The following is a 13,381-nucleotide window of genomic DNA, read 5'->3' on the forward strand; positions in this document are numbered from 1 at the left end:
ATAATTATATATTGTATATGATAATATATATTATATATATTATATATATCCTGATTTTTCTCTACATTCTTTGTACCAATTGCTGGGATGAATTGAATGTTGAAGTCTTCTACTATAAATGCAAATGTGTCTATTTATTTCTTCTTTCTGATATATCGGTTTTTCCTCATGTGTTTTGATGGTGCATATATACTCATGGTGTTTCTGTCTTCTGAATCAATGCACCTCTCTATGATTATTATGTGATGTTCCACTTTGTCCATTGTAATAATCTCCACTATAAAGTGTGTTTTGTGAGGTATTAATTGGGCACCTCCAATTTCTACGTGATTCATATTTGCACGGTATATCTTTTAACCTTTTACTTTGAACTTACTTTTAACATCCTTTACTTTTAACTTCTTTATTTTTAAACTGTGGTTCTTTTTAACAGCATATAATTTGTTCTTGCTCTTTTTATCCAGTCTTACAATCTCTAAAGTTTTACATTTGAGACAGGGTCTCTCTCTGTCATACAAGCTGGAGTACAGTCATGTGATCATAGCTCACTGCAGCCTTGACCTCCTGGGCTCAAGCTATCTTCCCACCTCAGCTCTCTGAGGAGCTGGAACTACAGGTGTGCACCACCATGCCTGCCTCATTTTTAATATTTGTAGAGACAAGGTCTGACTATGTTGCCCTGGCTGGTCTGGCCTTGGCCTCTCGAAGTGCTGGGATTAGAAGCATGAGCCCCTGGGCCCGGCCAAACTCTGATTTTTAATAGACAAGCATAAGCAAATTAAATTTAATGCGGAAACAGTTTACCTTTAAATCTACCAACTTGCTTTTTATTTTTATCTGTCACATCTGCTTTTTATTCAGGTTTTTCTGTTTCCTCCCTTCTCTTAGACCAGCTGAACATTTTATACTACACCATTTTAAACTCCACTATTGGCTTATTAGTTACATATCTTTGTTTTCTAGGGATTGCTCTACGGATTACTACATGCATCTTTAAGTAACAGTAAGCCTTCAAATACTATTACACCACTACATGTACAGGATGTAGGGATGTAATATTTGTTTACTTTTGTTTTTCTTCCCCGTGCTTTTGGGATCATATCCAAAAAATCACTCCCCAGACCAATGTCATGGAGTTGTCTTCTTGTGTTTTCTTCTAGCAGTTTCATAGATTTGGGTCTTATATTATAAGAGTTTCATTCATCTTAAGTTTACTTTTATGTATGGTGAGAGATGATGGTAGAATTTCATTCTTCTGCATGTGGATATACAATTTTCCTGATACCATTTATTGAAGGCTGCCCTTCTCTCACTGTGTGTTCTTGGTAACTTTGTCAAAAATCAATTGACTGTAAGTGCATGGATTAATTTCTGGACTTGATGATTCTTCATTACTATTTTATTTATTGATGCTGAACATGTATAATTTAATGATGAATAAATTCACTATAAGAAATCTAACAAATCAGATTTGTTAGTTTTGATAAACTCCCATCAAAAACACCTACATGAGTTTTGTATGTTTGACTAGTACTTCCATTCCTGGTGAGGTTCAACAAGAGATGAACTTTCTGAGCTTCAGTAACTACTTCCTACCTTGCACGATAATTGCAAGAATGAAATAAATGATAGTGACAATAATAGTAAAGATACTATTAAAATAAGGCTGGGCTCAGTGGCTCATGCTTGTAATCCCAGCACTGTGGGAACCAGAGACAGGAGGATCGCTTGAACCCAGGAGTTCCAGATGGGAACATGGTGTGACCCTCCTGTCTCTGCAAAATAAATAAATAAATAAATAAATAAACAAACATATTAGCCCAGTGTGGTGTTACACGCCTGTACTGTCAGCTACTAGGGAGTATGACATGGCACAATCGCTCATGCCCAGGAGTTCCAGGCTACAGTGAGCCATGTTAACGTCACTGCACTCCAGCCTGGGTGGCACAGTGAGATCTTGTCTCAAAAATAAGCAGTATTAATATAAAACTAACAGTAATACGCTTATGGGCTGAGTTGTGTCCGTTCAAAATTCATATGGTAAAGGCTTAACCCCTACTGTCTCAGACTCTAACTGTATTTGAAATAGGTGGGGTCTTTAAAGAGGTAATTAAGTGAAATGGGGTCATTAGAGTGGGCCCTAAGGCAATTTGCCTAGTGCCCTTATAGGAAGAGGAAATGAGGACACACACATATACAGAGGGAGGACTAAAGCTGACACAGGGAGAAAATAGCTGACTACAAGTCAAAGCGGGAGGCCTTAGAAGAAACCAAATCTGCTAACACCTTGATCTCAGACATGTAGCCTCCAGAATTGTGAGAAAATACATGTCTGTTGTTTAAGCCACCCAGTCATTGGTAGTTTTTGATGGCAGCCTTAACAAATGAATAGAAATACTTCTAGCGCTCCTGAGGAGGCGAGGATTATCATATCCATTTTATGTGCTAGTACTCCTGCTCCTCTTACTAATATAATGACCGCACAATGATGCCTGTATCTGAGAAATTGAGTGGTACTGAGAAAACTTCAAAACCTGAAGTATGGTAGCTTAAGTCCATGACCAGTGCAAGAGAATTGATTCTCACTTTCTCTCTCATCCTATTTCCACTACTACAGTACTCTCACACAATGCTAGGGACCCTCCTCCATTTGAATGATCTCCCTTAATGATTCGTTTAGAAGACAGAAGAAATAAGCTGGGAACTCTCAGAGCTTCCCAAACCCAGTCTATCCATACCTGCCCTGGCATTCTCTGATGCCCTTCTCTGCATACAATGCTCCTAACTGAAGCCAGTCCCTCACCTCAGTTCAGGATCCCATGACTCCCACCTTCTCAAGGGCTTTGCTTCTGCAATGATCACTCCCGCTCCTGAACCATCAATGGCTCCTTCTATATTGGATCATTCCCGAAGCTAAGGGGGAACTCACCTTCTTCCCCCATACACTTCTATAGCCACTAACGTATTTATCTGCTGCACTTCAAAACAAAATTGCATGAACTTATACAACCAAATTCATTGTAGTCAATTTGCAGAATTATATGGAAAGGAAAATGAACCAGAACAGCCAGAACAATTCTGAACTATAAATTTGGGGAGCTCACACTACCTAATATCAAGAGTCAACATTAATTATATAGCAATGGAGAATATGGTATTGGGGAAAAATTTTCAACAGATCAGAATGGAATCCAGCAATAATCTCACTGACATGATAAATTGATTTTTCAGAAAAGGCGAAAAGCCAGTGGAGAAGGATTATCTTTTCGAGAAATTATGTTGTTTTCCTCCTGCCTCTTGGCCGCTATATTTTTTTTTATTCCCCTAGGCCCCTTTCCTATATTTCTCCTTTGCACTTCAACTGCTCTTCTGTTTAAGGGTCTGTCTGCCCCACCACAGTGTGACAGCCCTCACAGCAAGTACCACATGTTGTTGGTTGGTCTTCTCATTTCCAGCATCCCAGGTATTTCCTGTAACATGGCAGACATCAATGCATGTCTACTGAATTAATCAATCTTTTGTAATGACCCTAACAGAAAAGCATCTCCTCTGTTTGGGAGTCATTATTGGAGATGATATGTTTCTAGACACCAAACATATGGTCTTTGGTTTTGTCCCAAATGCTCTAGGGTAATGGCTCTGCCATGGTGCCCTGGAGGTCTTGCAGGTAACCACATAGGCCACGTAGGCGAAGCTAGACTGCTGGTTAACCTGAGTCTTAGTACAATACCTTGAATCTCTTTGGAGCAAGAGGAGATAAGCAGCATGGTGGGAGCTGCCACAGATATTTTCTCACCAGCTCCCTATCTTGTTGAAGGCTGACACAAGGCCATTCTTCATCCATCTCCCTAGCATCACTTAAGCACAGGCCTTTCCACATCTTAGGGTACAGCTGTGGGGTATAAAACTGCTCAATACATCAGGGTAAGTGTGTGGCCTCCTCACAGGCAGAAAGACCCATCATTTTTGCTGTCATTCAGTGTTATCCTGTAGGACTAGCCACAGGTTGCTGTCACAATGCCGATCGTGCTTTTGCTGTGTCTGCAAGCAATCAACCACTTGGATCCATTTAGGCTCATTGTTCTTACAGGCCAAATCTATGGATATGTGACAAGTCAAACTAACAATTGCAGTGGTCATCCCTGTGGCCCTGTTAGCCCCCACAGGGCTGCTTAGGGACTGCTTGAGCACTTGACACACTATGGTATTGAGTTGCGTGGTGTTGGCTGACCAGAATATTAACTTATTCATCATGGCATCACACATAGCAAAACACACAGTGTTAGGCACATATTGCTAACTTAGGGTTGGCCTTGTCAGACTGTGGTTACTTATGAACCATCTTTAGAACTGATGCCATGTCTGACACCAGATACACTGCTATTTTACCAGTATATTTATTTTAAAGAAATCAGTTTCTGATCTCAAACTCATTTAAAAATGTAACTTGATATCCCTACTTAAAATTCAAAAGGAGTTATCACTTACCAGAGATGTAATTGTAAAGGCAAATGGAATGAACAAAATTGAATTTTTTTTATTATACTTTAAGTTCTAGGGTACATGTGCACAACGTGCAGGTTTGTTACATATGTATACATATACCTAATGTAAATGACGAGTTAATGGGTGCAGCACACCAACATGGCACATGTATACAAAATTGAAATTTTAAGGAAAAAAAGAACTATAACTAGTAACCCAAATTTATCTATAATACAATGTTGAGTTCATATATGTTATCTCATGAATTCTCCATAGCAATCATTTACTGTAAATATTCTAATTTCTACTTTAGAAATGGGAAACAACCTCACAGGATATAAGTACCTTATCTACCATCTCAAGGCCTATATGTCAGAGCCATGATGGAAACCCATGGTTATTTTGTGCCATAAGGAGACAGCATAGCTAGGACCCAAGTAATTTTGCTTTAACAAGTTGTGGTGGTTGCTTTCCCCTTTCTTCTACCTAGGGCCTAATTCTTCATCTGACTCTATAGCCTAGGGACTTCTCACATATTCCGTGGCAAATGGGATCCCCTACATTTAGTCCCACTTTTTATTTGAACCCTAGCTTTTCAGTCCTGTTGGATCCAAAAATATTTTAAAATCTTTGTAATAGGGAGAAATAATTGCTGTGTATATTCTCCTACCCCTCCCTAAGCAGTGTGGATTCTGAGTAGGGCCCATTGTTGGAGAATTATCCTTTTGGGTGCGAGGTTATAAATGGAGCTCAGGGTTGTTATTCGTGTATTATGTATAAGAAGAGGGGTATCAGGCTGGATCGAGGCAGCTGCAGGGGTTTCTGATTGAGATGTGGTAACTATCAGGCTCAGATGAAAAAGAAAGGTTTGGTATTTCTCCCTCTCTGCCTTGTATCATTTAAAGAAAGGATGTGTTTGCAGGAGATGTTGTGGCATTTTTCCATGGGAACTGAGATATCAGTTCTTTTCTCCGTGTTCTCACAAACTATTCCAAACGAATTTAGTATTCTTGTTACATTTTTTCTGTTGCACAGTAAAACAGGTATGTCATTATTACTTTTTAAAATGCTTTCATAACAATGATTTCATCTGGGAACCCGTATTAGGTTTATGTGCCATATTTTGGCAAATACTTCAAGAGAACAGCACTTTTATGTTAAACAATAAAATATACGTATTTTATATATTACCATGGATTTACATAAAAACATCAGATTACCACTAAAATCAACATACACAACACCAGTTCTGCATTCAACACTTTCACAAGCATTTACTTTCAGGAAACACAAAGACTGTGAACTTAGACCTTGAATCCCCATATCTGTTTCTTACTAGAGTCATTTATTGTAAATTTTATGAAAACTGTGACTCACCTTTTTAGTGGATTTAATAATGAGGTCAGAAATAATGAAACACAGCTCAGATAACTGGTTAACAGATATAAGACAATCTATAAATATGAGTTATTATTTCTGTTATTCTTAAAGAACTCAATAAATGCAGCTATCGTCCTAACTATTCACAGCTTTGGTGTAGTCAATCCATTCAAAAACACACACCACAGATCAAAATCAGGTAGGCAGGCCAGGCATGGTGGCTGTCACCTGTAATCCCAGGACTTTTGGAGGATGAGGAGGGAGAATCACTTGAGTCCAAGAGTTCAAGATCAGCCTGGGCAACTTAGCAAGAATGTATCTCTGAAAAACTTATGTAAGCAAATTGGCAACTTTTAACTTGCTGTGTACAGAGGTTAATGTCAGTACAGAAACAGGAGCAGGTAGTTTTCAGAGTGACGGCATAATTAGCGGCATCTTTGTAGGGAAGAGAGGCGCCTTACAAAGTTTAAAGGCATGGAAGCCTGGAGCTGCCCCTTCTGTCTTTCTTTTAAGTAGTGTCCAAAACTAAAAAAAAAAAAAAAAAAGCATGCAATCTGGAAACAAACACACATGGGAAATCCTATCTCCAAGTGATTCACTCTTGCAGGGATTTCATAGAAAGAGGTTTTATATACCAAATCATTTCATGAAGCTAGTGTAACCTTGATACCAAAGTCCAACAAAAAGAATACAGATGGCACCCACTTATGATGCAGCTTCTTGGTTATACTCAGAAGAAAATGCTTTAATATTTGATGATTCAATATAGCTTGGACCCAATTTGTGTCTCCATCTGGTAGTGTTTAAGTCTTGCAGTCAGGCATCTGGGGTCTGAACTACTTTTCAAAGTAAGTCTGCATTTGAACTCTGCTTTCTGTTTTTAAAGGAGTAGTAATGTTCTCTCTTTGTATTATCAAAATTATAATATTATGGGAAACAGAAAGCACATAAATTTGCATCTTAATGGATAGCATATCACTTTCTGGCATTTTAAATTGATATGATTTTTGCAGAATCTTCCCCTGGACATCAGTACCATCTCCCCATTCATCCCCCGTCTTTGACTGAGACAGATCCTTGAGATCAGCTTCCAGGTCAGGCACTAAAAAATACAAAGGGTATCAATTGAAGCAGGCAAACAAGAATGATAAACAAGGAAATTATCACATTGTTTTTCCTCAGTGTTAGGAAATAAAATCTTGTAGGCTACTGTGGTAATAAATGTGATGCAAAGATGTCCTGCCTTTGTTTTCCTCTATTATGAAATCTTATTTTAAATGACAATCTGAGGGTAAATCACACTATACCTCAATTTCCTATGCTTTACCATTGTGTATTGTAAACAGTATCAGGTATCTAGGAAATCTGAAGCCTGCTGCATGGATAGCATTTTAATCATAAATTAAATGTAACTTTCTGAAGGATTAGATCAATGTAGTGGCAGATTTATGACAAATCTTATAGTTCTGACATCCATCCCCTGTTCAAGTAACTTGAAAATTTGGGGGTAAAAATAAATGAAAGTTATGCTCAGGTCCAAAGGCCTATATATAACTTTCTATAAAAGAATCCCATTAAGAAAAAAGTACCAAATATAACAGCAAAATCTTCAGTGAGAGTATGGGAACCTGAGTGCAAAGAAATTAATGGGCATTGTTGACAGTCATATTCTGGAAGCTTCTTAAGAGTGAATTGCTAAAATGGCCCAAATTCGGTCAGTATTTAGCTTGAAAATGCTATCCTTTGAGGAAATAATTTCTGTTTCATGACAATCTTATTATACTTTAAACTGTCTAATTGTAAAAATACTGAAGCAACTTTTAGAAGTCCCTTAAAAACCATACAAATATAGCCAATATAGTAATATACCTGTATGCCAGTATCCTGAATTATCCAGCTTTTCCCAAACATACCGTCAAAAATATTGATAGAAGGGAACATTGGCTGTTTCCTTTGATCAGTATTTCTTTGATTGAGCTCGTTTCTGGAGCTGCTATCCTGTTTCACTGAACTGTGCCTTTTCCTGAGTCCATACTGAAATACCTTACAGTACAAGCACATTCGAGTATTAAGCATTTTAAGCAAAAGCAGTCATATTTTCTAATAACATTGACAGTAGGACAAATACAAACTTTGAAATGTAATTTGAATTCTTTGTCCATGAGTCAAGTGTTCTTGGTAAGCCTTAATCTCTAAGCCTCAGTTTTCTTATTTATAAAGTGGGGCTAACATCCCTATGCAAATGGGCTTTATTCAGGGTGTTACAAGGTAGGGTTACTTGGCACTCTACATGCTATTAAAGGATGCACACAACACTGTGGACACCATGGCTGAGACAATCATACAACAACATTCTAAAAACATCAAATTAAACTAGTGAAATAATGTACATTTTTATATATAAAATTAAATGGTTTCATATGATTTAGCAAGGACTGTATTTTCAAGCATGCAAAATAAACCTCAAAAAAAAAAAAACCAGAAGATTCATTGTATCCAGGGACTTCATGAAGCTGCAAACTATACTCTTCACTTTTCCAGCCAACTTTCAGCAAGTGTTTGAGAACCTCTTCTAATGTTTTCTTTCTTCTGTTACTGTTTATGGCATAATGCATGATGCACATATAGGCCCCCTCCGCACCCCCCCACCACCATAGACATTCTTTCTTTCCCTTCACAGCACCTTGAATCTCAGCAGCACTCTGAATCTCAGCAGCATCCTGATCTTCTTCTCTCTCCTGACCATGTGTAGAATCTTGGCTTTCAGTGGGTGGTTTCTCTTCTTGAGGCTCTTCATCACTGGGCTGCTGGGACAAGGGGTGTGTGTGTTTATGCAGATTAAAACGTTCTGTTATCAATATATGTCAATAATATAAACATACAGAATACATATTTTTCATCATAAGTCTGAAGACTTTCTCCAACATTATTCCATATCCTTATTCTTCATAAAACTACTCTTCCCACAGAGAGGTCATACTCTAAGACAGTTACCTTCAAGGGCTTTGGAAGCTGTTTTAATTTATGTTGGGAGGAATGTGTGTAATCTCTTATGAATAAACATGGGGAGGAAATCAAGGGTGAAATCTGAGGAGCACAAGATCATCCATCTACACAGAACCAGAATGTAATCCTCTTGGACTTGCCTTTCCTTCATGAGATGCCATGATCATTTTTCAGCATGGGAGACCTTTATCAGCATATGTACACTAGTTCAATAAGACTATCATAACTAGAAATTTCTGCTAACAGAAAACATGGAATGTTAAGGCACTAATGAGCATAAGCCCAATCAGTTCAGGAAACTGTAAACTTCCTCTTGGTCTAGGCTTATATGTTGATCTTCCTTGCCAACTCATATTTCATTCTGCTAACAGAACACTGTGATTGGGAAAGTGCACTTGAGAGGATTGCTGTATTTGACCACTTCCATCGCCATATGTAAACTTGTAATTTTATTAAAATTTGGAAATACTTTGAAAGTAAGTCCCAGGGCAAGTTTAAGGGTGTGTGCCTTCTGAATCGAATGCTTGCAAAGCCACTTAAGGTGGTCAAGGTAGCAGTGTCTTAAGGCTCCTGACAAAAGACACAGGGTATTTCTGATGAGGTTTAGTTTCACAACTGGACTTTACATAGTGGAGACATATAGGAAAATACAGCTACAGAATTAAAATTGGAGTGAACACAGCTTTCATTACACATTCGTTAGCTAGGCCCATTTTCCCTCTAAAATCAAGTTTTGCTGAAATGCATAACCCAGCCCATTCGAACATCCATGGGGGAGTTGAAGTTGCCACACGGCACTGGGCACTCCTCACTGGACACCTATGTGGGTACTCTACAGACCTCAGGGCTTGGGTCACCAGCCCACAGCATTCCCACTTCCCAGGCCCGTTCCTTCCCGCCCACCCTGCCCCTTCCTCATTCCCCACCGAGGAGTCTGGAATCTGTCATCTATTGGGGTTTCCAGCTGCTTCCAAGACTCGGATACCTCCAACATTACCTTCAGCACTTGCCCCATGTTCACCTGAGCTACCTCCACTCTGTGGTCCACCTTACTCATGACGTCTAAGGCCTTCCCCAGCTGAGGCCAGGGACTAGGCTGCCTGAAGCTCAGGAAGTCTGCTGGCTCCTCCTCACACTCACTCACACTACACCTCCTGGGGGGACTGGCCTTCGCACCTACTGACTGTGTCTCAGTAAAGGAGATAGTCTAGACCACAGGACCGCCACTCTCTCACCCTCACAGCTCCGTGGCATTCACCACGTGGTCGAAGGGGCTGACTGGACCATGCCCAGCGAACATGCCCACTGAGGTACAAGGAGCATGCACAGTGAGATGGGTGCCTGCCTTGTAGGCTGTGGTACCCTGCCTCGCTGCATCCTCCACTTCCTCCAAGGTATCCACTAAGGACTCTGGAATCCATCCTTTTTGGGCAGTTAGTTCCATATGCTCTAAGGATTCAAATACCTCAAATAGTGTCCCCCTTCATAACTCACTCCGTGTTCACTAGGCCCTCCTCCCCTCTTGGCCCTCTTTCTTCCCTTATCCAGCACCCCCAAGGGGTGCACCACTGCCTGTTAGGAGGACAACAACCTCAAGACCCTTCCCCCTAGGAGGCTATAGACTGCGCCCAAGGGCTCCTCCTCACCCTCACTCACACTTAAACTTCTGGGACAACTGATCTGACAGCAAGGCACATGGGCAACAAGGGGGTACATACAGAGTCAGGCACATGCAGGGCCGGCCAGGGTTTTCCCGCTGTCCCCAGACCCACATCCACAGGCTGTTTCCAGTAGAAAGAAAATGACTTAAGATATCTTTTTTTTTCATCTCTTGCCAAACCATTCTCAGGGGGCCCATGGAAACCTCTCCACATGAACCTTACGGTCCAGGAAGCTTCTTTCACAACATAGATCACGGAAAACCCTGACAGATATAATTTCCACAAGCATTTGAACAACAGGCACCCCCATCTCTTCTGCTCTCCCTTGTATGGCTACTGCTAGAATCTTGATAAACACCTGTCCCAGGATCCCTTGCAGAGGGTGGTGTACCACAGCTTCCCAGGTGATGCTAATAATATGCACCTCTTAAAAGATTTGGGAAGTAGAAGTCATTTTCTTATTTTACCCCAAAATGGTCAAAGGTGTGAATGGTCAACATGGGAATGTTTGGGCAGGTGTGAATGGTGAATCTGCAAATGCTTGGGAGGTGTGAATGGTAAATGGAATGTTTGGGCAGATGTGAGTGGTGAACATGTGAATGCTTAAGCAGGTGTGAAAGGTAAATGTGGGAATGTTTGGGAAGGTGTGAATGGTGAATGCCAGAATATTTGGGCAGGTGTGAATGGTGAATGTGTGAGTGTTTGCAGTGGCTTCCAGATTCTCCTACTAATCATCTGCCTCAGGACTTCAAGGGGCTGATACATTTGGCAGACGTTTCCTGCAGTTGCCTGAACAGGCATATTTCACTGTACTCCAAATCTAGTATGATTTCCACGATATCTGTGTATTTTATGAGACTTGATTATTCTTCTGTACTATTTTTTTACTGATGCTGAACATATATAATTGAATAACAAATGATTTCATGATAAGAAATTTCCAATACTGTAATACTCTCACAAAATGCCTCATTCAAATTGAGGAGGGGTTTTGGCATTTTGTGAGAGTATTATAGTATTGGAAACAGGATGAGAGTGAAAGTGAGAAGTAATTCTCTCTTGGTCATGAACTTAAGGCAAAATAATTCAGGTTTTGAAGTTTTCTCGTCACCGCTCAGTTGCTCAGATATAGACATAATTACATGGTTATTACACTAGTAGAAGAAGCTGGAGTGCTAGCTTATAAAATAGATACGATAACACCTCCACAAGGGCGCTAAAAGTATTTCTATTCATTTGTTAAGGCTGCCATCAAAAACTACCACTGAGTGGGTGGCTTAAACAACAGACATATATTTTCTCACAATTCTGGAGGCTACACGTCTGAGATCAAGGTGTCAGCAGAATTGGTTTCTTCTAAGGCCTCCCTCCTTGCCTTGTAGGCAGCCGTTTTCTCCTGGTGTCCGCCTTAGTCCTCCCTCTGTACGTGTGTGTCATCATTTCCTCTTTTTATAAGGACACCAGGCAAATTGCCTTAAGGTCAACTCTAATGACCCCATTTCACTTAATTACCTCTTTAAAGATCCCACCTATCTCAAATACAGTTACATTCTGTGGCACTAGGAGTTCAGACTTCGCCATATGAATTTTGAGCAGACACAACTCAGCCTATAACAGTATGACTGTTAGTTTTATATTAATACTGTTTATTTTTGAGACATAGTGATTCATTCAAAGGACAGAAGCAATCTGCTGGAAATTATCAGAGGTTCCCAAACCCAGTCTACCCGTGTCTGCCCTAGCATTCTCTGTTGCCCTTCTACATACAACGCTCTTAACTGAAGCCAGCCCCTCACCTCAGCTCAGGATCCATACCCCCCACCTTCCCAAGGGCTTTGCTCCTGCAGTGATAACTCCCCTCTCCTGAACCATCAATGGCTCCCTCGATATCGGATCATTCCCGAAGCTAAGGGGGAAGCTCACCTTCTTCTCCCATGTCCTTCTGTAGCTACTAACATGTTTATCTGCTGCCCTTCAAAGGAAAACTGCCACAACTTATACAACTGACTTCATTGGAGTCAATTTTCAAAATTATCTAGAAAGGAAAATGAACCAGAACAGCCAAAACCATTCTGAAGTATAACTTTGGGGAACTCACACTACCTAATATCAAGAGTCACGTTAATTCTATAGTAATCCAGAGAATGTGGTACGGGGGGAAAAAATCAACAAATCAGCAGGGAGTTGAGCAATGGACTCACAGACATGATAAACTGATTTTCAGAAAAGGCGCAAAGGCAACGGAGAAATTATCTTTTCGAGAAATTGTCTTGTTTTACTCCTACTACTTGGCCACCACATTCATTGTTTTTATCCCCCTGGGTCCCTTCTCTGTGTTTCTCCTTTGCATTTCAGCTGCTCTTCTGTTGAAGGGTCTTCTGTAAAGATGTCCCACCTCCCGCCGCCACCAACAGTGTGACAGCCTCCACAGCAAGTACCACGTGTTGTTGGTTGGTCTTCTCATTTCCAACATCCAAGACATTTCCTATAACATGGCAGTCATCAATGCATATCTATTGAATTAAATTATCAGTCTTTTGTAATGACCCTAACAGAAAAGCATCCCCTCTATTTAGGAGTCATTATTGGATATGGTATGTTTCTAGGCACCTTACATATGGTTTTGTGTCAGACACTATAGGGCAAAGGCTCTGCCATGGTGTCTTGGAGATCTTGCAGGTCACCACATAGGACACGTAGGCAAAGCCAGACTGCAGGCTAACCTGAGTGTTGGAAGAATATCTGGATTCCTTTTGTTGCAAGGAGATACAGGAAGTGTGGTAGGAGCTGCCACAGGTATTTTCTCACCAGCTCCCTATCTGGTTGGAGGTTGACACAAGACCATTCTT

The 13,381-nt window shown here is 40.3% G+C and overlaps 1 protein-coding gene across 1 annotated transcript in view; it reads right to left on the minus strand.

Annotated features, from left to right (window-relative positions):
- Positions 1 to 9,224, minus strand: part of LOC105536155 (X antigen family member 3-like) — a 69,954-nt gene extending 60,730 nt beyond the window's left edge. The window contains exons 1-3 of the mRNA XM_011975427.1: positions 9,123 to 9,224; positions 8,567 to 8,672; positions 6,845 to 6,967 (exon numbers count right to left, since the gene is read on the minus strand). Coding sequence (XP_011830817.1) covers positions 6,845 to 6,967; positions 8,567 to 8,672; positions 9,123 to 9,224 — 331 coding nt within the window. The remainder of the gene's footprint in view (positions 1 to 6,844; positions 6,968 to 8,566; positions 8,673 to 9,122) is intronic.
- Between the last annotated feature and the right edge of the window lie 4,157 nt (positions 9,225 to 13,381).

The sequence above is a fragment of the Mandrillus leucophaeus genome, unplaced genomic scaffold, assembly GCF_000951045.1.
Source record: "Mandrillus leucophaeus isolate KB7577 unplaced genomic scaffold, Mleu.le_1.0 Scaffold1557, whole genome shotgun sequence".
Taxonomy (NCBI): Eukaryota; Metazoa; Chordata; class Mammalia; order Primates; family Cercopithecidae; genus Mandrillus; species Mandrillus leucophaeus.